At 41.5% G+C, this 24,995-nt stretch overlaps 1 protein-coding gene across 2 annotated transcripts in view; it reads right to left on the bottom strand.

The window, feature by feature from the left end:
• Nucleotides 1-14,047: 14,047 nt before the first annotated feature.
• LOC129767532 (protein suppressor 2 of zeste-like) overlaps nt 14,048-24,995 on the bottom strand; it is a 146,039-nt gene continuing 135,091 nt past the window's right edge. For both annotated transcript variants that reach the window (XM_055768531.1, XM_055768532.1), the window contains exon 6: nt 14,048-23,264. In XM_055768531.1, the coding sequence (XP_055624506.1) occupies nt 18,993-23,264 (4,272 nt within the window). In that variant the 3' untranslated portion in view covers nt 14,048-18,992. The remainder of the gene's footprint in view (nt 23,265-24,995) is intronic.

Raw genomic sequence — 24,995 nt, 5'->3', positions numbered from 1 at the left:
ATGAAAACTCACTTCCCGGGATCTACATCGGTTCATTCTGATACCAGTCCTAACTACAACCGCGACATGAAATGCTCTCGAAGGAATTCTCAAAGTGCAAAGGATGTCGCAAAGATAGTTGCTGGAATGGTTTTCACGAGGGCCAGAGTAGAAAGCGCGGTGAGATCCTTTCAACCGTACAAATCCGCAGGTGCAGATGGAATTTTTCCAGCCCTGATTCAAAAAGGAGAATCTAAGCTGATTCCATCTCTAATCGAGATTTTTAAGGCAAGTCTGATACTAGAGCACATTCCTTCCACATGGAGACTCGTTAAAGTGGTCTTCATTCCAAAAGCTGGGAAACGTGATAAATCACTCCCAAAATCATTCAGACCAATTAGTTTATCATCAATACTGCTGAAAACTATGGAAAAAGTATTATATGAATACATAAAGCCTGTATTCATGTCCAAATGCCCTTTATCTAAATACCAGTTTGCCTATCAATCAGGCAAATCCACAGTCACAGCGTTACACACGCTTGTGACTAAAATTGAAAAATCTCTTTCGTCAAAAGAAACTGCATTATGTGCGTTTCTTGATATCGAAGGGGCTTTCGACAATGCTTCCTATGTATCAATGGCACAGGCTATGAGAAGAAGACATTTCGATGACTGCATAGTCGAATGGATCAAAGGCATGCTCACAAATAGACAAATCACCTCGGAGCTGGGTGGGTCATCGACATCTGTGATTGCAACGAAAGGTTGCCCACAAGGAGGGGTTCTATCACCTCTACTTTGGTCACTGGTGGTTGACGACCTTCTGATTAGTTTGGAGGCGAATGGTTTCGAAACCGTGGGTTTTGCTGATGATTTAGTCATAATGGTACGTGGCAAATTCGACGATGTGATATCGAGTAGGATGCAGATGGCCTTAAACCTTACACAATCATTGTGTATCAAAGAAGGTCTGAGCATAAATCCCTCAAAAACAACAATTGTTCCTTTCACCAAAAAGAAGAAACTGCATCTGCAGACTCTAAATCTTGGAGAAGAGGAAATAAAATTCAGCGTTTCAGTGAAATATCTAGGCGTAATCCTAGATGCTAAACTAAACTGGAACGCACACTTAGATGCAATTATCAGTAAGGCCAACATTGCCCTATGGGCATGTTCTAAAATGATAGGTAGAACATGGGGCCTTTTTTTTTTTTTTTTTTTATAGAGGTGAGGAACGCTCTTCCAGCCTTATCTGGGAAGGGATAACCCAGACGTCGAGTGGGGATCGCACCCACAAAAACCAAGCCCTCTACTCGTAGCCTCATTCCCCCCGGGACCACATCTAGGCGACTACTTCAGGGGGCGGCTGTGCTCATGCACTTCACGAGTTTTCAACGCTAACTAGCGTTGATCCTTCCCTTTTTCTCTATACATCTCATTTACGTTTCCGTTGTACTCCGCCACGCACATCCGCAGCACAGGCTTCCTTTTACCCGTCGAGACGTGTACCGATTAGGAATTGCCCTCCAGCTTGACGCGCAACCCGTCACAGTCACCCTCGCGGGGTTTCTCACCTGTCGAGACGTGAACCGATTAGGAAGCGCCCTCCAACTTGACGCGCGCCCCGTCACAGCCACCCTCGCAGGATTTCTCTTCCCAACGGAGCGCCGATTAGGCAGTGCCCTCCAACATAACGCGCACTCCGTCACAACGACTCTCGTGGGGTACTACACTTTGCAACAGCCCTCGCATTTGTTCCTCTTCTATGGTCAGGGGTTATTACTACGCTGGTCGGCCCTCCACTTCCGCTGTAGCTCGGACATGATGTGTATGATTACACTGTTCACAGCGTTCCAGGTGCCCTCGTCGCGACACATTTTCTCTACTATGTTCCCGGCATGAAGGGCAGGCAGCCCCTCGCGTCTTGCGGTGAACCTGGGACACACAAATACCACGTGTTCTGGTGTTTCCTCCACATCTTCACACTCCGGACAGAGTGGCGACGTTGCGTGCCCGAACCGGTGCAAATATTGCCTGAAGCAGCCATGTCCAGACAGGAACTGTGTCAGATGAAAATTCACCTCCCCGTGCTTCCTGTTCAGCCAGGTCGATAGTACCGGTATGAGCCCATACGTCCACCTGCCTTTCTCCGCCGTGTCCCATTCCTGCTGCCACTTCAAGAGTGATTCTACTCTCGCTGTTTTCCGGATACCCCTGATTTCCTTTCGTCTGTAGCACTCTCTGTCTTCCGCCAGAGTGATGCCAATAGGGATCATGCCGGCGATAACGCAGACTGCCTCCAACGAGATCGTCCTATACGCGCTCGCAACTCTCATCGCCATGAGCCGAAACGTACGGTCCAGTTTTCTACGATTCCGGTGGGTTTCGAGAGCCGCCGACCAGGCTGGTGCTCCGTACCGCAGTATGGACGAGGATACAGCAGCCAGGAGACGCCTTTTGCTACTGCAAGGTCCTGCGTTATTCGGCATTATTCTCGCTATCGCGCTAATGGACTTCTCTGCTTTCTCGCAGACGTAGTCGACGTGGTTGTTGAAATTCAGCCGGTCGTCGATCATAACTCCCAAGTATTTCAACCTACGCTTAGAAGTTATCACGTGTTCCCCGACTGTGATTTCCGCTCGCTGCACGGCTTTGCAGTTACTCACCAACAATACTTCCGTTTTATTATGAGCAATCTGCAGTTTCGCTGCTTGCATCCAGTTCTCTACTGAGACGATGGACTCGATTGCAAGCATCTTCACCTCTTCGAGTGTCTCGCCTGCCACTGTGAGAGCGATATCATCCGCGAAGCCCACGATCTCCACGCCTTTGGGAAGCTTCAGATTCAGTACTCCGTTATACATTACGTTCCAGAGCGTTGGGCCCAGGATAGAGCCTTGTGGTACTCCGGCCGTTATATTCAACGTTGTCTGCCCCGTGCTCGTCTCGTAGACTAGGACGCGGTTCTGGAAGTAGCTTCCTAGAATTCTGCACAGGTACCCAGGAACCTTCATACGGTGTAGGGACTCGGCAATGGCTTCCCAGCTAGCGCTGTTGAAAGCATTCCTCACGTCGATCGTTACTATAGCACAATGTCGGTCGCCCCTCCGCTTTTGCTGTGACGCCTTCTCTGCCTTTTCAACCACTGTCCGGATAGCATCAACGGTGGACCTACCTTTCCGGAATCCAAACTGCATCTTTGACAGACCATGGTCACTCTCCGTACATTTCGTCAGTCTGTTGAGGATAATCCTTTCCAAGAGTTTCCCAAGAGTATCCAGCAGGCATATAGGCCTATAGGATGTTGGTACCCCCGGGGGCTTTCCTGGTTTTGGCAGCAACACTAACTTTTGGATCTTCCATTTCTTAGGAAAGTGACCATCATCCAAGCATTTCTGTAGCACTATCCTGAAAATGTCCGGGAACGCCTGAATCGCCGTTTTCAAGGCCGCGTTGGGGATTCCGTCGGGGCCGGGCGCTTTGTTTACCTGCAGTCTCTTCGCCACTGCTACCAGTTCTTCACTGGAAACTTGAGAACGTTCGGTAGCTATTTCGGCGTACGGTGTCGGTGGCCATATCGTAGGATCATGCATCGGAAATAAACCCTCCACAATGACCTTCAGCTTCTCGGGACACGATTCGACGGGCGTCACAGGTCCTCTGATCTTCGCCATCACGACTCGATACGCGTTGCCCCATGGGTTGGCATCTGCATCTCGGCACAGCTCCTTGAAACAGTTCGCTTTGCTCAGTGTAATTCCCCGTTTCAAGGCGGCTCTAGCTGCTCGGTACGCCGTATTTCGTTCCTCTCTATCAGCGCTATTTCGTGCTCTCTGAACGCGTCTTCTGGCTTGAAGACAGCTAGCGCGAAGGTTGCGAAGAGAGTCGTTCCACCAGTAAGCTGGGCGTCTTCCATTTTTTGGTACAACTTTCCTCGGCATGGTAGTGTCGCATGCTCTCACCAGTAGATCTGTCAACTTTTCTGCGTTCCAATCTGAAGCTCCGCCAGCTAGACGAAGTGCTTCGACGAAAAGGTCATTGTCGAAAGCATTCGTCTTCCACTTCCGCTCACCGCTTGTTGTCCTCCGAACTAGCACGTGGTTTCGTTGACCGATTCTGTACCGGATCGCCTGGTGATCACTGTGCGTATACGACTCGCACACTTTCCACTCCGTACTCGCCAACAGCGACGGACTGCAAAAAGTAACGTCGATGATGGATTCGCGCCCATCTTTCCGGAAAGTGCTAGTGGTACCTTCGTTTAGTAACGTTACTTCCAGCTTTGCTAGAGCTTCCAGTAGACTGTACCCTCTGATGTTGGTGCATCTACTTCCCCACTCCACCGCCCACGCGTTGAAGTCGCCTCCAATGACGATCGGTGTTCTACCGATTAGTTCCTCGGTCATTGCGTCTAGCATCTGGTGGAATTGCTCAGTTGTCCATCTCGGGGGTGCGTAGCAACTACACATGAAGATTCCATTAATTTTGGCGATTACGAAACCTTCATGTGAACCTCCAACCACTTCCTGGATAGGATATCTGCCCATCACCTGTATTGCAGCAATCCCTAAGCTATCCGTCGCCCAGCTGCCATTATCACGGGGTACTCGGTACGGCTCCGCTATGATTGCAACGTCGCATTTTGTCTCTGTTGTCGACTGCCACAACAGTTGCTGAGCTGTGTTGCAATGGTTCAGATTGATCTGAATTATCTCCGTTACTGCGATTCTGCTAACGCCTTCTTATACGAGGGACACTTGAAGCTTCCTGTCGCATGGTCGCTGCCGTTCTCTGGTTTGCAGAGCAAGCATTTCGGTTGCTTCGTGCAGTCTCTCGCAACATGCCCTTTCTCACCGCATCTCCTGCACAGTTCAGACCTGTCGGGGCCTGTGCAGCTTCTTGCCTGATGTCCAAAGCCCATGCACTGGAAGCATCTCTCCATCCGCTTGGCCACCCGGGGCACCATCTTCAGCGAGCAAACCGACCAGCCAACTTTTATTTTGGTCGTTTCTACCATCTTATTGGCTGCGACTGTTGAGAGCCGTATCGACGCCGTCTGCGTGCCACCATACGCCTTCCTCATACGGATCGTCATTGGTGTATTGTCCAGCTTACACTGTTCTATTAACTCGCGCCTTAACTCCTCGTCTGTCGTGATTTCGTCGAGATTTCTGCATTCGACCACTGATTCCTGGGATAGAGCCCTCACCTTCGCCTCCTCACCGAGCGACTTCGCAACCAGTTCCTTGAAGGCTGAACTTTTGACCGCCGGATCCCTCTTGAGCTCGAAGAGCATCTCTCCTTTCTGGGTGCGCCTGGTTTTCACCACATTCTCTCCCAGTTCTTTCAACTCCGGATCGTCTCTCACTTTCCGCAGGAGTGATGCGTAAGTCACTCCTTCCTTCACCTCGACGATCAGAGCATCTCCCTTACTTCGCTCGCGTCTGGGCCTGGTTTTTTTTGTCTCCTGCACACCTTTCTTCTTTTCTTCTTTCTTCTTCCGTTTCTCCGTCTGTTTTTCGACAGTTCGCCATCCACTGCCTTCACCTTCCTTTTTGTTTTCCAGGTTGTCATTTTTAACCTTCTTCAGGTCTTCTTCATCCCCTGGGGTATCCCTCTTCCTTTTGTCCGATCGTGGGTTTCGTGGCGTCTTAGGCGTCTCCTGTATCTCGACGGACATCTTCTCCCTTGCTTCAGCGAGTGCTTTTTCAACAACCTCTGCTCGCGTGATCATCTCCTTCTGTTCGCGGTCAGCAGCCGTAACGGCGGATTTGATGCTTGTGACTAAATGTTTGATCTTAGTATGGACATTGTTTTTGTCCTTAATGAACTCGTAGAGCTCGTTCACTTTTTTCTTGACCTCCATCAAGCTTGACCTCCCGACCTGCAGCCCTTCTAAAGAAGTGGTGGTGTTGGCTTTATGCACTTGTATCAGGCTAGTCTCTCCTTGTTGTGGATGCTGTTGGTGTCCTATAGGATTCGCTATGGTTGTCTGGTTGCGAATTGGTGATCTCTGGAGCTTACCGCTCCTTGCGAACACGCTCGCCTCTCCCGTTGGTGTGTCTTCATTACCGTCGTTTCGTCTGTTGAATTGTTCGATGATATTCATGTCTGTTGGGTCCCAACTTCGGGCCGCTATCTCCGCTCGTTGTACATAGTCGCTATCAGTGATCCCATGGTTGTCTATGCAAGCAGTGAGGCCATGCAGGGGTTGACACGGTCCTTCATAGGGACCGTGTTCAGAGCCAGATCAGCGCAAGTCAGGAATGTGACATCTGACGCCTAGTACCTAGTGCCTGAGCCTAGACGAGCATTGAACGTACCCGAAGACTTGCCAAGTTATTACCGGGACGGGGGCAATCGCACTATTAGCCTACACGCCGTTTCAGGAAGGTGTCACCCTTCCTTACTCAGGGAACAGGATAGCACGACTGTCAGCCTTTAGCGTCGTGTTGAAATCGTTTCCGTATCGTGTCCGTTTTCTATGTCGTAACCAGTATGTCGTAATCAGGATCTTACTGGCGTCAATCCTGATGTGCTTGGCACTCCTTTCGTGGCTCCTGTACACGGTATTTCCCCCGTGCAATCTCCAATAGGCTTTACCGCGCCCTTACTCGCGTTGTCACCCGATTAGTCGCCTCATACGACAGGGACAGGGACCAAGACCCGAAGTGCTATTCTAGGCCGGCAACTCCACGGCACGATCATGGTGTATCAAAGAAGGTCTGAGCATAAATCCCTCAAAAACAACAATTGTTCCTTTCACCAAAAAGAAGAAACTGCATCTGCAGACTCTAAATCTTGGAGAAGAGGAAATAAAATTCAGCGTTTCAGTGAAATATCTAGGCGTAATCCTAGATGCTAAACTAAACTGGAACGCACACTTAGATGCAATTATCAGTAAGGCCAACATTGCCCTATGGGCATGTTCTAAAATGATAGGTAGAACATGGGGCCTGAAACCAAAAATGATTATGTGGGTCTATACAGCAATTGTGAGGCCTAGGATAACCTATGCCTCATTAGTATGGTGGCCAAAGACTAAGGAGACTGTAGCTACAAAAAAGCTAAACAAACTCCAACGACTGGCATGCGTTGCTGTAACAGGAGCAATGCGAAGCACACCCTCAAAGGCATTGGAGGCTATCCTTCAATTGGTCAACATGGTCAACATGTTCAGCTGGAGGCCAATAGAAGCGCTCTAAAGCTAAAAAGATATAAAAAAATATTAGACGGGGACAAAACTGGTCATTTGAGCATCCTGAATCTCTTACCCGTTGGACCAACCTCAGAGATGAACAGCGATTGGATGGAGCCAAGGACCAATTATGACATTCCATACACAGTGATCGAACTTTCTCGTTCAGTATGGGATGAGGGTGGTCCCGATGTTCGTAATGGTTCAATCCTGTTCTATACCGATGGGTCGAAAATGGGTAACAGAACAGGTGCTGGAGTGTATGGTCCCAGAATAAAAATTTCTGTAGCTATGGGGAACTGGCCATCAGTTTTCCAGGCAGAAGTAGCTGCAATAATAGAATGTATAAATGTCTGCCTTAAAAGAAATTATAGACATGCTAACATTTGTATCTTCTCAGACAGTCAAGCAGCACTTAAAGCCCTCAATGATTTCAAGTGCTATTCAAAAATTGTCTGGGAATGCATTTGCCTTTTACGACAACTGTGTCAGAGAAGTTCGGTACAACTGTACTGGATTCCTGGCCATTGCGGTATAGAGGGAAATGAACAAGCAGATGAACTCGCAAGACGCGGCTCAAGCTCACCCTTCACTGGTCCAGAACCATTCTGTGGAATTTCTGAATGTGTGTTGAAGAGTGAGCTGAAGAAATGGGAAGACCGGGAAGTAATGGCCAACTGGATGGCTGTACAACTCAACCAGTCAAAAAAATTTATCACGCCGAGTATTAAAATTACTCAACAATTGCTGAGTCTTAATAAGAAAGACTTCAGCACATTCACTGGTCTTATAACAGGACACTGTCCGAGTAAATACCATCTCAAAAACCTAGGTTTAGTGCAAGATGATATTTGTCGCTTTTGTAATGCCGAAAGCGAAACCTCGGAACATTTGCTCTGCAAATGCGGAGCACTAACAAGACGCAGACTTCAACACCTCGATAAGGCTATTCTGGAGCCCAAGGAAGTTTGGTCTGTGTCGCCGATCAGGACTATAAATTTTATCAAACAGATTATTCCTGATTGGCACCTATCTCGCTATAGCTTTCAGTCTACTTCATCATCAATAAGCAGTAGATAAGCTTGAAGCGTAGTACAAAAAATGGGGCATACCACAATAGTTCAAACTAATGGACGCAGTGGTTCACACCCAACAAGGGAAAAAAAATGTTTCTAATCCATGGTCGACATACCAAAAGCCTGAACGTTTCTGGGTGCATTGTATGCTCTTAGGCAGAGCTATACAAAGGGCCTGGCCGGGTAAGGGAGTAAAAAGTGCCCCCAAACCAAATCACTAGCTGTATGGCAAATATTGTAAAGGATATTAAATAAGAAATTTTGATGGTTTATTTGAACCCCTATGTGGTTTGACGTAGGATCTATAGTGAAAAACGTACTTTTTCGATTATTTCACGCCATCCTCAAAAGATCCGAGATAAAAATTTGAAAAAAATACTGAATGTGCATCTTACTACGGTGTATCAAAAAAAAATTATCAAACAAAAATTTTAGTACTAAAAAATATTGAAATTTTGAAAAAAATTTTTTTTGGATTTAGAGATTCAGTACTACTCTAATTCATATTTAAATGTGTTTCTACGGCTTTTCTAGATATGTGTGATTTTTTTCAGATTTTTTTCAGTGTTGCGCGTAGGATCTATAGTGAAAAAGTACGTTTTTCACTATAGATCCTACGTCAAACCACATAGGGGTTCAAATAAACAATATTTGCCATACAGCTAGTGATTTGGTTTGGGGGCACTTTTTACTCCTTTACCCGGCCAGGCCCTTTATCCGTAAATGGGTCTGTGAGGCGGTAGATGATAGCACTCCGAAGATTTCGCAGCGGGGCATTGAAATTTATTAGCTGCAGCGTTTCAGGACAATCGATATTCTTTGTAATCATGATGAGCACTTCATCAAGTTTGCGAAATCATTTTTACCGTCACATCTGTGTGGCTCAGAAGCACTTCCCAGCGATGAGTTGAAACTGCGAAAAACGAGTAAAATCTAGGTAGCAGTTCTATTAGCTCTGGAAAACTTTCCCTATGTGACGAAGTTAATCTTCCTTATATCCTTAAGATGCAAGGTTTTTCTTAGTCAGGAACAATGTTATATAAGGTAATTAATGCAACACATCATAACAATTCTTTGATTCCTTTATTGAGCCTTTAAATGAATAATAAAATGGAATTAATGAATTATTCCTATAAATGAAGTATTATTGATTCGGTAAACACTAAGAAAAAAATAGTACTCTGCTATTATATTTAAAATTTATATATTTAAAAAAATATTTCCAATTTATTGTCTTTGTCGTGTTATACCGTCATGTTCATAAAATTTTATGAATCGGGTGACTTTCACCCGAAATCATGAAAGATTTCTGTTCCTCAAAAATAGAATATACAAATCATGGTCATCCTGATAGGGGCGACACTCGGGGCGGACCGCCCTTCTCGCTCCCTGTGCGCTACGTCACTGCTACTGACATTGAACATTTGCCAATTTTCTCAGCACCAGTCCTCAATTAGTACCTAAAAATGTATATTAAACTAGATTGTTGATAATCAAATTGAAACTTTCTAACCGCTCTACAATTTGTTCTTTGACACCCAAGTTCTATCTTTCTTAATTTGGCTGCAATGTCGATCTAAACCAGTAATTACTGGTGAAAATTCAAGCTAAATCTTCAAAAATCACGATTTTACCCCACTGCACATGTAATAGCCACTTGAATTACACCTTAACGTTGAAATGTTTCTTCTTGAAATAAGTCATATTTGAAATATAAAAGAAAAATATTCCAAACTGTAGATATTCGAGTTCAAAATTGTATATAATCGAGTCATTAATGTCGTGATATATTGTGTTGTCAGGGAAGTTTTTGCCAATTTTATGGAAATATCAGAAGCATTTTGATAGGTAAACAAATTGAAGTGCAAAGGTCTGCAACTAAAAATTTCTTTGATCGTTTTCATTTCATTTTCATGTTTTTTAGTATGTTGGAGGTGAAAAAAATATTTTAAAAATAAGTACTTCCGAATTAGCAAGAAAGTTTTGTTCCTTATCGCAAACTACTAGATCCGTATTTTTTTTTTCATCAGAGTTCCCACTTCGAATTAAGAGTAATCCAAAAAATCATTTTTTTCATTTTTTTCCAAGAATGATTATTTTAAAAAATCATAACTTTTGAACTACCAAGCCGATTCGGATGGTCGATGTATCAAATTGAAGCCAATTCACTTTAGTCTTTTTTGGAGAGATATTAGAATTTCAAAGAATTTGGATTTTGTTTTCATAATCATTGATTGTATTTGTTTTTTTGTTGAATTCATGGCGCTATATTTTTTTATATATTTTGAGATTTTTTTTTTTATTTGTTTTATTAGGGTGCCTATTTATATTTTAGGGTGGTCCAAAAAAAAATTTCCGCTTTTTCCAGAAATGACTATTTTAAATTAATAACTGAACTATTGGACCAATTTAGATAATCGATCTATCTCGACATAGCTAATTTTCTTCCAAAAATATTACAATTGCGAAAAATATCGATTTTGTTTTCATAATTATTGGTAGTGTTTGTTTTTTTTTTTACATAACATATCCAAAAATCAAAGAGCAGAGTTGTCATAATAAAATTTTTGTTCATGATCTGAAAAAAATCTTTTAATCTTAGTTTTTTTTAAAGTCTAATTTTGAAGCATAATTCTAGCTGTGTATCTTAGGTAGACATAGTTATTATCGATTAGACTATGTGGATTGTATCCACGTTAAGCCAAAAAGCATATACACTGTAATAAAAATGCAATGCTTTATTGAGGTGCAATGGAAGTTTATTCAGTTACCAGGGCATGTTTGTTTACATTGTGCAACGTGAATACCTTCATTATAATATATTCCCAGCACATGCAAAAAAATAATGGTTGTAATGAATCAAAAGGCCACAATTCAAAAACTTTGAGGGAATTCAGTTTGTTTTGTCCAATTCAACAATCAAAAAGGGATGTAAGTCGATTTCTCTACATTGACTCTCTCTCTTTTGGCCATAACTTAGCTGCAAACTAATTCCCATCTGTAATTGACAATGTGGAAGGCAGGTCTGAACCTCATCTATCGAATTCTATAGCAAACTCAAATTGGAACGTTTTTGCAGTTGAGTTATTAATCGAAGAAAAACTTGACGAAGAGAAAAAGATCAAGTCACTTACACCCCTTGCATTCTAAGCCCCTCAGTTAAGAAAAAACAGTAAAATATGTTTGGTCATCAAGTCGTTCAAATGATTCAAACTTCGTTTCATTTTTTGGTTTCGTAGTTGAAACTCTCTAGGTTGTGTTAACCACGGGTCTAATATTTTGCGAAAAGTAACAAAACTTTCCCTATATCGGTTTGGCGTGGAATGACTGTATATGAACATTACATTTTATGATTCTCTTCCATATCATATCTTCCGAGACAGTTCCCAACATGCCGTCCTGGTTCTCAACTTTAATCTTTCTGTTTGAACATACAGAACTATCCTTGTACTTTCCATCTACTCATTGTCGCAATACATGAATTATTCCATTAAGCATTTTTCTTTTTTTTCTATCCTCGACGCGCGCTCAAACAACACAGATTGAAGCAACCAAAACATGTCTGAAAACCGAACATAAATCAAGATATCTTTCAAACGCCTCCTAGCGAAAACCGATTAAACTTCAACAACTCAAGATGCAAATTACTTACTCTATCCATTGAAAAATTGTAGATTTCATTTCACACCAAAACAATGGGAACTGTGATAACATGAATAAATACGATCGAACACATTCTTTTAGTATTGATTATTGTTTTATTTGCTCTACAGTTGCAGATTTTTCATTTATTATTGCACTAGATACATACATTTTATTCGCTAAAACAAACATTGCGGAAGTGATAACTTAGTGTTTTCTGTTTTTTGATAAACCCCTTTCATTTATTACATAAAATCAGATAGTTGAAATTCCATTATTAGTACAGATTGATGATTGTATGAATGTATACGGGGAAAATACATATATAGTAATCCAAATCTAATTTGTGGTATTATAATACAGAGCCACTCATACAATCAAATCTACATAATATCAATTAGAGTACGAGGTTGCTGAAATGAAATCCCACGCTAGAAGACAACCGTTTATTCAATTGGAACCAATTTTACCATCCAATCCTGAATTCAATACAAATCAATTACGGGCTATTCACCTATAAAATCATTTGCTACGTCCAAACAATCCTACAGCCTTGTTGGTTTTTTTTTCCTAATTTCAATTTCCAATTCATCTCCATTATATTGATTTCAGTCATCATCATAGTGTCCATCATAATTATTCTTTTAGCCGCACATTTGAATGTGGTGGGAAAAGGGGAACGAGGAGAAGAAACCGAAAAGCGCACCAAGAATAAAATATCATTACTTACAGAAAACAGTTTATGGGCTCATTGAGATGAAACGATAGTTTCTCTCCCTTTGATATTTACAGTGTTGCTCACACACACTCACATTCAAATTCAACAGCATCATCATCAGGGGTGCTGCCGTCTTACCACGAGGTTTTATTTTCTTTCACTTCCACTCTCTCTCTCTCTCACTATTTTTTTTTGTGTGTTAATTTCTCAGAGATTTGTTATTTTCTCGCATAGCCGTTAATGTTTTCTACTGTGTGTGTGTGTGTGTGTGTGTGTGTGTGTATGTGGGGCAATTATGGATGTGTTGACTCTGTCGTCTGGTTGCTATTGCACAACATCTATGGGTTGATTACGGGAGGTGGGGATGGGGGATCGTAGGTGTTATACCCGGTTTTATTGCTGATACGGAGCTATAAGAGAGTGGTGCGATAATACACACATCAAATATGCGTATGTTCACTTTTAATCACATCTATAAAGACTGACTTCGGGAATAGCGTTTGTCTAATCCTGCCTATAAATACTCAAATATACACGTTCAGGGGAATAAATTATTATCTTGTTTTGTATCTTCTTTTCTTTACTTCTTTGTAATATCGACTGCAAAACATCATTTATAGAAATTTACAATTTCTTTCAATTAAACTACACAGCGGAAATAAATAAACATCATCAAATATAGCTTTTGCACTAAAACAACTTACAATCCTAAACAACTCAGACAAATCAGAACCGGTAAACTCAGTGTGGCATACCAAAACCTAATGTTCTTGTGCAGTCTGTTCACGTGGTTGTTTCCATTAGTGTTTAAACAAAACATGAAGTCGAGAAACACTGCTTTTTGTTAAAACACTAGAGCTGTTCCACCGCAAATGACGATTTTTTTTCATAAATCTTATTTTTGTATTTTTTTATTTGACTTAAATTTTGCAAACGTATTCTTTTTGACCAAAACGACCATTTACATCATCGGTTTATCATTTTTACTCTAGGCTAACTTTTGAGAAGTACCCAAGCAACGATTGCATGAAAGTTTTCAACAACAAAAAATACAACTCAGAAACGGTTGGGCTGAATGACTTGGTGTCTTACGTAATGTTTTAGAAGTTTAGAAGTTGAAGAAAGTATGCACTGTTAAAAATGTTTTATTTTTATTTTATTTCGAAAATAACACTTAAAACTCAATTTTCTCAACAAAGTTTTACTTTTTTTAAATTTTGTAGCTGTTGTAGCTGTGCTCCCTTAGCCGAGTGGTTAGCGTCATAACTAACATGCCGGGTGTTCGGGTTCGATTCCCGTTCTGGTCGGGGGAATTTTTCGTCAAAGAAATTTCCTCCGACTTGCACTGTGATCACGCGTATTCTAGAGCTTGCCACTCAGAATGCATTCAAGGCGTGTTATTTGGCATAGAAATCTCAACTAAGTACTAATAAAAATGATGCAAGTAATACTACGTTGAGACGGCGAAGTTCCTCTAGGAACGTTAGTGCCATTGAAGAAGAAGAAGAAGCTGTTGTAGCTGTTGTTGTTGTTGTTGTTGTTGTTGTTGTTGTTGTTGTTGTTGTTGTTGTTGTTGTTGTTGTACCTGACAACTATTGAAATTTATTGCACAGTGCGCCCAAATAAAAAAAAGGACAAAAACGTTGTAATGTTTTAAAAAAAGTAGGATTTTTAAAAATTGTTGAAATGTTTCGTATAAATGTTTTTAGACCTGATTTTATGAAAATACGCATAATATGCAGTCAATAAGGAGCACGGCAAACTGGTACTTTTTCTGAGATACAGTGAGTTTAAAATAAAATTTACTGAAAATTCTCAACTTTTGGACGTTTTCGAATGTTTTCGAGTCTTTTTAACCTAGAAGTAAATTTTCCTAAAAGAGTAGATAATTTTCAGCTGCAATGCTTGAAATAATTAAGTGATGTGGATAATTTTTATGTTATGAGGCTGTGTAAAAAATATATACATTATAACAAATCTTATTATTTATTTTTTCACAGAAAATAACAATTTGATGTTTGAAATGTTTTGGATGTTGCAGCCCATAACAAATATTATTTATCGCAAAGTTGTTATGAAAAAAAAGAACAAAAACATACTAAGTTTATAAAATAATAAAATAACGTATCAGTAGATTGTCGATGTTAAAATTGCCTTGATACACTTTACTTAGAAAAATGTCAAGCGACTATTCATCCATTTTCAATATATTTCAAGGAAAAAGGCATGCTCAATCATTTAAGTTTTGTAGTAATTTCCGAGTATTTGCGTTAGGATTCTATATTTGTTAACTTATTCATCTGAAAATTGATTGATTCCCACGTCAAGAGAAGCACTCTAATTTGAACAAAATGTATTCAATGTCCGATGGAGCTGCAACACAATATAAGAATAGAAAAAAACTTTTCCAGTCTTTGCCAATTCAAGAATAACTATGATATAGATGTTGAATGCCATTTTTTGCAACATCGCATGGCAAAGACTCTGCGATGCCTTAGGGGGGATTAATAAAACGCCTAAACTGAAAATTATAAATAAAATTTTACATTTCCGTATCGAATATGTATTCTACGTAATAGAGGAACTCATTTATTTTTTCGAAAATTATGAAAACTATTGAACAAAAAACTGAGTCTGATAATGATTTTATATTATAATTACAAACTTTTGTGATAATATCAGGAAATGTATAGACAAATGGTAAAGTAAGAGTTGGGACAACATTCAAAAAACAACGAATAGTTATTTTTAATTCGAAATATAATTATTTCAATCTGATTTCTGGCATCCTAACCTAATAAAGTATCTTTGTTCCACACCAAATTCGAATGTTAATAATGAACCACTGATAACGCGAATGGCTTCGGAACAGATAGATAGACGAATTTCAAGCCAAGTCGACTGGCCATTGGCAGCACAATCTCAGATAGCAGTTGTGGGTGTAAACACATGAGTCGCTGAGGCATAGTTGTTACAATCGGGCTCTCAACTACGTTGGCCCGCTTGACACACGCTACAAAGACGGAAAATGTGTTGAACTCTTCTCTCTGATGCTACCTAATGCTCCACTCAACGGTGGCATGTTGTAGAAAATATTTGGAAACAGATTCTCCCATACTTTGATGGATGAACGCCAATCGGTTGTGGAAACAGCGATTAAAATTTGCTGTTTTCACAACAAACTGGCTTAAATAAAACTGCATTTTTTCAAAAATCGAGCCGATGGCAATGTTTTTCCATCAATTGTACACAATTTGTACAGATCAGATTTTCGTAATGTACGCGTGTGCTGATTATACATGCAATTTTGCGAAAAGTATCGTACTGAAAATTTCTCCCTCTGGCGCTTGCGTCACTTCGCGAGATTACGGCAGTGTAGGAAATTGTTTGAATTTTCATTAAAAAAAAACACACAATTTTGTAGCGAAACAGTTTTTCTAACAACAACTTTTCATGTTTTCTTTGAAAAAATTACAACTAATCCTAATTTTGTTAAACACTAAACCTACCACGAGGGGTGGTAGAAAATGACCCATTATAAACTTTTTCTTTACGCGGTGGATACGTACCTTGTGAAAAAATCCACGTAAAAAATTTGCGTTAATTGGAAAATCCGCGTGAAAGCACTGATATTACCGTTATATGCTCTGAGGGAGCAAGAAGAAATGTGAGCTGAGAGATAGATGTGATTGCTTTCCACTCGTAATACTTTTGGGTGTCAATTCACGCGTTTAACATGTTCTTGACATGTTGCTAAACAGAAAAAAGTTAGTAGAACATGTAAATTGCGATAATTTATGCATAAAAATGTTACGAGTTAATCATTAATAGTAATTTTTTGAAGAAAAACATGAAAAAGTTGTTGTTCGAAAAACTTTTTTCCTGTGAAAGTACCCATCTTCCGATGTATGGGTGACTTGTTGGAAATTTTATGGCCTATCCATATTTACTTTTTCAGAACTAAAAAAAAATTTCGAGAAAAAAAGAATTTAAGTTTTCAAAATATTTTTTTCCAATTTTTTTTTTCGAAAATTTGCCTGATATTTTTCAATTTAAAACATAAATAATTTCCTACAATTCATTCCTTAACTATTATTGGGATTCTCAGGAAAGTTTTGACCTCCCAGTGGTCCAAAAATCTTCAAATCGGGGGGAGATTATTAGCTCCTATGAGATGCTTTCTAGAAGCATGATGTATTCAGCAAAGTTGCAAGGTTGAATTCCTGGCCATCATGGGGAGACACAATATCACCGATAGGGCGTGCTGTGATTGGAAGAATTTCGTAACGGGGAAAAATAATAAATCCTCAGAGTGCTTTCTAGAATCATGTTGTCTTCAGCAGAGCTGATATAAAGATATCCCAATAGTTAAATTCTCAATTTTACCGCTATCAATTGATCCAAAAATAATCAAATGGAGGTAAAAATAATAATTCCTCAGGAATAGTTTTTCGAAACATGATGTCTTCTGCAAAGTTGGTTTTATGATTCCTGGCCAAAACGGGGTGACCAAAGCTTAGTTCATAATATCATCGCTAGGAAGCACAATTGCCAGAAAATGAATCAAAATCCAAAAAATATTATCACTCCTCAGTTTAGAGTTGTTTTAAATCCGTACTTTGGGTCAATTTCTTTGCATTTAAACTGTGTTGAAAAAAATTATATAAATTGGGGGAAGGGGGGGGGGTGGTTATTTTATGAGTGATATATTTTTATTTACTGATAAAACGAATATAAAAATCAACAAAAGATTGCTCCAAAAGCTTCAATACTAATTCGAGAAATTTCTTCAAATTTTTAGGCATAGTTGCTCGGTTTGTAGAGATAACCACATGGGAATGTCCATCACTTTCATCGCAACCCCACTGAAAGCTTGAGATCTGTCTCAGTGAAAGTTATTAGTACTCGGTTGTTGTTAAAGGCTTCAACAATAAGGGATGCATTCAAATCCAAAAATAAACTATGTAGCTTCACATCCGCACTCACTTCAATAACTTTGATGGAACCTGGAGACGGTTATGCTTTTTCTTTAGCCTCAAGAAATGTGTGATGAGAAGAAAAAACGTTAGCATAATGATTTTTTATAAACAGTATCGCCAAAGGACACTGAACTTTGCAGTTTTACATGAAGAATGTGTTCGCACATCAACAGAAAATCGTGCATTAAACTCATATTTCATGTTTCATTATACAGTCCCGTATTCTAATTTCTACAGAGGGCAGATGCACTGAATGTGTGAACAAAGATTGCCTATGTAAATCGACCAATCAGAACCCGGGATTTTTGATAGGATAATTGTTGAAATTTTTCAATTGTTTGATAGTATTATTTTCTTCAATGTCAAAATTTTTATTGAGTGCTCAAATCGATTGACGCAAAAATCTAATGTCTGAGTAGTATGCGTTTCAAATTGGACATTTTCAGCAATGCGATCGACTTTTGTTTTCTTATTTGTACATAACATACCGCAATTTGTTCCCGGAAGACATAATCCTACTTCAAAAAATTAGAAACACCTTTTTGAATAAAACTGAGTTTCAACCGTTTTTTTCGTAATGAAATAGAAATGAAACATTTTTTTAACAGTGCATACTTCCTCCATAGAGTCCCACTAATATCCTCAAACACTGCGGAAGACACCAAATCAATCGGACCAACCTTCTCTGAGGTATATTTCTTGAAATTATTCAGGCACTTGTTTAAACCCTTAAAAAGTAAGGCTCAAGTTAAAATGGAAAACCTATGATACAAAGTGTAATTTTTGGTCATAAACAATGCGTCTGTTAAATTTTAGCCAAATAAAAAATACAGAAAAAAGTCAACCTTCGAATTCGAGAATGGAATCGCTCACTAGCAAGTCCAATGTGTCTCCTCTTTGGAGAGTTGGACGTTCTTACGGAATAGTCTTGACTTGGGGACAAACTCATGACAGACGGAGCAAAACAGATAGAAAAAAAAACACAGTTCTCCTTCATATTTGTCACTCTCCGGCTACTAAACGACTGACAACTTCTGACACGTGACTATCGGCGGCTAGCCGTTGCGCAATCAGCGGTGAACTTAGAGTTCTACAACATAGTTGTTAACAACACTTTCCGTGCTTCTTCGATACTCGCGACATTGTCGCGCGTCATGTTTTACTTCCACGCTGTTGTGCTCATCGGAGTGATGCTGTCAATCAATCACTTCATTTGAATCATTTCCATTTCGATAGTGGGTCTCCTTTGGTGTATTCTTTTCGGCAGATCATCAGTTCACTTTGTTTTTGTTTTATATTCTTATTTTTGTCTCACCTAACTTTAAACTGGTTCGCACACAGATAAGATTGCACACGATTTGCTAAGCCCTCTCTCTCTCCCAATGTTGTTTCGTATGTTTAAACAACATTTACGCCGTTTTTGTTGATACCAGCGGCGGCGTTACCGTTGCTGCTTACACGACTGGTAGCGGCGTTTGCCACATTCGCCGTCGTTGCTGTGGCAGCAGCCGCTTTCAATCCGGCCGCCACTTTCTCGATGGTCTTTTTGCTGTTATTGCTGCCGCCGCCACTGGTCGAACTAACGCCGTCGTTTCTGATATTGTTGTTGTTGTTATTGGTGATGGAACTGCTGTTATTGTTATTACTTCCATTCAAATTAGACGATACCACTTCACTGCTTGTATCACTTGATATGGTGATGATGGTGTTGGTGTTGCTGGTGGCGGCGGTGGTACTTATTGCACTGGTATATGTTTTACTCGACGAGCCGTAGGAGGAAAATGTATCGGTTATATTGCTGCTGCTGGTGCTGGCGGTGCCGTTATAATTCACACTTGATTTCTGTCCTGCCGTCGTGCTTGCGTTGTTTATTTTCATGTTTACGTTCATGATTTTCGCCGGTGACGTGGGTGAGAGCGATGTTATCGTGCTACCGGACGACGCGGACGACGACGAGAAGGATGCTGCTGTCGGCATCACGCAAGAGGAACTGCTTATCGCAATCGTCTGATTGCGAAATGCCAGCGCCGATGGATTCGGAATGCTTCGCACCGATGGATTTGGTTGGCGAACTGCAGCGTTCCGATTGCGATTGATCTCGGTCAGCCGTGGCATCGGTATCGATTTTATCGTTGACGTTGGTGCCGAGCTGTACGTTATTCCCAGCTTCGGAACGCTGTTGCTGTTGGGGCTACTGATGGCGAAGCCAATCATATCGGCGGGAAGCTTCAGCCCGGGAATGCCACTGCTGTGAAACTTTGCCGCCATCACGCTCGATCCTGCAGCCGCCGCCTTGATCATCGATGTGGCCGATGTTTGAATTAATGAATTGATTAATTCCAGCCGGCTGCTATCGATCTCAATCCTAGCGTTGGAATTCGACTTCGCGTCGGAGCTCGTCTGAGTTTTAATCAACTTCTGTTTCGGTTCGTTGCCATTGTTCAGTTTGGATGTTAAGCTGTCGCTGCTTTCGAGAATGATCAAATCATCACTTGCACGTGTCGTTAGGTCCAGCGCCCCGCTGGTATCCTGATGCGATGCGGAACTTGTGGACAAATTGGTTGCTGTGTTTGCGTTTGAACTGGTAACTTGAAAAACCGAAGGCGATATTGGCGAGGATGGCTGTTCCGGGACAGAGGCCGATTTCTTAATTTTGATTAGCGGAATTGTCGGCGGAGGAGGTCTCGTTGTTTTTGGCGTGAGGGTTAACTTTTGGACCACTGGAGGTGTTGAGGTTGGTTGAGGTTTGTCGGCCACTGGCGCGGTTGATGGTATTCGTACGATTTCCAACGCAGGACGGTTGTCAATCGGAGGTGGAGGCTGGGGAACGGAGTCTGTCATTTTGGTAACACTGATTGAAGAAGGAGGTAGCAGAAGGCTTGGAACAGATTTCTTCGCATTGACTTCCTTTGTGTAGGACGAACTAATGGAAGATTTGTAAGGTACATCGTTCGCCGAAACGGGCATATTAGCATTCCCATTCCTAGCTAAATTGGATCCTTTCACAAAGTTGAACATTGGCGCATAGATAGGCTTTTTCATCAGGCGATTTTGGGCATTCAGCTCCATCAGATCTACTCGGGGTGTCTTGGGAGGAAAGTTGTAAGTAGAGCCACTGTCAACACTTGTAGACCGCTTCAGAGCAGGATTAACGTTCCGTGGTTGGTAAACATTTGTACTGTTAGTTGGGGTGATTTTCTTCGGTGAACTTTGCAGAACCAAAGGTGGATAGTTTGGAGTGTGCCGTGGACTGAACACTTGCGATTGCACACTCATTCTATGCTGTGGTCTCGAAATGACATTCGCAGCTACAGCAGTTCTGCTAGAAGCAGATGATAAAGTCATCGCAGGGGGCTTCATAGTAGTAACAGCAGACGTCGCTTTGCCGGGCAAAGTCATTTTCGAAATTGCGCCATTATCGGACCCACTCTTACTTACGGGAACCACTTGGACGTCGTTATCCTTGTCAATGAAGCCCGTTTTGGCCTGCACACTCTCAATGATGCTATTTATAGTGGATGAGTTGTCCGACAAGTTCTTATCGAGATTTGGAATGTAAACCATCGGCTTGTGACGTATTGCTCTCATCTCATTAATTTTCGCTTTTGTGGAGCATTCCGCAGCAGCCAGCGACGGCAGCTTCGGGAGTTCGTTTACTCTCATTGCTACTGTTGTTTCACAGACACTCGATTTCACCGACTCAGTGGTGGTGGTCAGTGACGTCGTCGGACACAAACCTTCCATCGTGGGATGCTCAATAATTTTTACATCATCATCGTCATCGCCCTTTGTAATGTCAATAACCTTTAAGGCATCGTCTTTCGGTGATGGAATTGGTGCAACAGAAACCGATGGCGTTACGGCAGATGATGATGATGATGATGGAGGTGATGCTGCTGATGCTGATGGCAGCGATGACGAGGTAACTTCCGCATTTTGTTTCGCCAGCTCTTTCGGCGATTGCGGTGTGATTTCCTCGCTCGCTTTGCGCTCATGTTTGGATGGTTTTTCGGTCAGTTTGACCTTCATTTTCAAACTCTCATCGTGCTGTGAGGAAATTTCGGCGTGTAATTTTCTCCGCTTGCTGCCGGCTTCTTTGGAGTGTTTGGCCTTTTTGCGCTTTCGGTGAAAAGATGGGTCAGGAGAGGTTGAGGTTGAGCTTTTCTTCTTCTTCTTGACATCACCACCTCCTTCGGAAATCTTCTGAACTGGTTTCAGCCCAATTGTTTTGGCGTATTCCTCGATACCGATCGGGGGATCTTCCACCGTTTTGACGCAATCGTCAGCTTTTGGCCATATTGGAGATTTGCCCGAGTTCGATGACGAGGCTGCGGGCGACGTTGCCGCCGAAGAGGACGTGGACGACGTGTGCGCCGATTTGGGCGACTTTTCATTATCCGGCCGTGGGATAGAGATTTTCGTTTTCAGACTAGGTAGCTCAATTTTCAGTTTAGGAACTTCGGGTTTACGATTTGCACTAGTTTCGACACTGGATGAAAGTGGCGAAACGACCGTTTGTTTCTTCAAATTCACATAGCACTTTAACTCGGATGACTTTTCACTCTTTTCCACAACAGCCGCGCCGCTGGTGGATGCCGTTATTGCCACCGCGGCCCCGTTGTTTTCATTGCGCCGTGGAGAAGATTTGGATTTTTCATGCTTGGTTTTTGCCTCCAAACCAGACTGTGTCGGTATTGCGTTGCTGCCGGTTTGGCTGTTGACCCCATTCCCGGTACCGCTCGCTCCGCTGCGACTATTGTCTTCGCAGAACTTTTTTCCACTAGAATCACTTATATTGTTGTGATCATTATTTATTTTATTATGCTTCCTCACATTCTGCGACTCGGATTTTCTCGAATCATCGTCCGGAACGGTTCCACTCTTGCTGCCACCGGCAGTTGCTCTAGATGAAACGTTCGAGGAACTCGACGGCGTCTCATAATCACTGTATCGAATATCGTTGCTCCGAAGCCGCTTGAAATCACTGAAACCGGCCGATGAACTTGGGCTATTTTGTTTAGGAGACTTGCTCGATTTTGAATCACACTTTGAATAAACAATTTTCGCGTCATTTCTATCACTTTTCTTCGACACCAACACTAATTTCAGCGTTTCCTTCTCCCTCTTCTCACCACCACTCTTATCTGCTTTGTTTGTTTTGGTAATTATCAATTTGCTATCGTATTTGCTTTCCACCGCTTTGTAACAACTAGCCTCCGCCAATGCTGGCGTGTTTGATTTTTCACTGGTTTCAACACACTTCCGCTCACTCGCTGCAGCACAACTATTTGCACTTCTGATATAATTAGCTTTTTCGACACTCGTTATACTCTTGCTGCTGCTGGCTTTATCAACAACTTCATCAACCGATTTGGCAAACTGTTCACTCTTGCTGGGAACACTGTCACTGCTGTCACACTTTTTACCCTTTTGGGGCGACGACGACGTGGTCGGTGACGTCGAGGGTGACGATGATGACGCACTACCTTGACTTTCGTTGAGATTGGCAGCGGTGCTGCTGTGGCTATTATTAGCGCTGCGCTCTCCTCCGCCGCTATTATTATTCTCGTTGCTATTTTTATCACTGCCCACATTGTACGCAGGGGATGCCGACGATGGTTTCGCGGTCGGATGGATAAATATCCGATAGAATAGCCGCATCTGGGAGACCTGCCGGAGAAGGGGAAGAGATACAGAGGGAAAGAAATGTCGTGAGTACATGGTTACCGGTGGGAGAGAGGGAGTTATCTTAACACATATATTTGTCAGGAGAATATCCGATAGTGCGACTGTTACATGAAGCAAATGAGACCTTTCGGATGATTAATTTCCAATTAGCAGCAATGATACAATCGACTCAAGAGTAGACAAGTAGTGAAATTGCTTTATTCGTGACTGTGACTCATTATTCGTTGATTGATGGTTTGATTGCAGTAGGAATAGATGGGGGAATTGCGAAAAGTCAATTCGAAGTATCATCCTCAGTAACGAATACTAAATAATCGTGCGAATTTGTCATAAATAAAGTTTTTGTTTATACCTCATACATTTTGACGTAGGGCTACGTCTTTCATTTCTGTGCTGGGGTTTAAGTTCAACATTTTAAAATATCTCTTTGTCGGCTGAACGGAGTCCAAACACTTCATTCGAAAGATAGGAGGTCTATGAATGAGCACCTTTGAAAATTCACTCATTCAGCGGTTCCTACATGTCGTCAGCTACACCCAAACTAGCGTTGGCAGAAAACATTTCATCTTTGGCAGAAATGATGCCATTTAGTGTGCTGGAGAGTCAAATACGCAAATAATGAGCTGTTTTAAAAGCTTAAAAATGGTTTGTATGTATGCGTGCAGACATCTCTTTCTGTTTTCTTTTCTCATTTCATTTGGGATTGTACCAAAAAAAAGTCCATACGACGTCAATGGGGATCGAACCAAGACTGGCTGGAATGCAAAGCTTTTTTACACGACCACGCTATCCACATGGCTAATGATGCTTCAGCAGTTGTTCAGCAAATACGTGATAATATTGCACCTGATTATAAAATGATGTTGGGAAGTGTTTTCTGAGAGTAAAAAAGGAGCGCATGAATGAGAACAATATCTATCTCGGTCTGGGCCGTGTATGTGGCGAAGTATGCGGAAAGCTTATTTGTCTTTTGTTTCGCTCGCTCATATTAATCTTATATTACTGTACCATGTATATTATACAAATGCTTACCAGTATGTGTGAGTCATGACATTTTCTGTTATGTTATGTCTCATTTAATGTTATAAATCGGGATGACAAAACATGAGCTAAAAATCAATTTTGGGTATAGGAGAGTAAACGTATTAAAAGTAGAAAGTAATGCTCCCTGCATCCCGTTTCTGTTTTGCTATCGTGTTGGACGTTCAAAATCTATGCGATCAGAATGCACATCATTAAGTATGTTTGTTTGGTAATTCAATCGCATGTATGCATTGGTAATATCATACTTTAATAATAAAAAGATAGATAATGGTAATGGTGGAGCATATAATGAATAGCCTGTGGCGACAGTGAGTGTCTAGAAGAAGAAATACGTACTGGCCATAAAGCCGCAATTTTATTGAGTCGACATTACGGCAACATCGATGCAATACAATGCGACAATACAATCCCTTTGCATTATTGACGTGTCGAACAGTGTCGTCTCCTGTCCATCAGTCAACGGATCGATGCGACTTGTCCATTGAGGCGACAATTCAGTGTCGCCTCAATGGAATTTCGGCTTCAGAACACAAAAATCGTGTATTGTTCTAGCCAGAACAAGAATAAATCAGGAATCATTCATCTTTAACTGATTCTACAACGAATGCATGGATTGGAAGCTTTTATGATGTGTAGAACGCAAGAGTTCCTTCTGTTTCTGTGATTTTA

Source organism: Toxorhynchites rutilus, chromosome 2 (genome assembly GCF_029784135.1).
Source record: "Toxorhynchites rutilus septentrionalis strain SRP chromosome 2, ASM2978413v1, whole genome shotgun sequence".
Classification (NCBI taxonomy): domain Eukaryota; kingdom Metazoa; phylum Arthropoda; class Insecta; order Diptera; family Culicidae; genus Toxorhynchites; species Toxorhynchites rutilus.
Note: the sequence above shows the minus strand (reverse complement) of the source record. Positions and strands in the feature narration are given on the sequence as shown.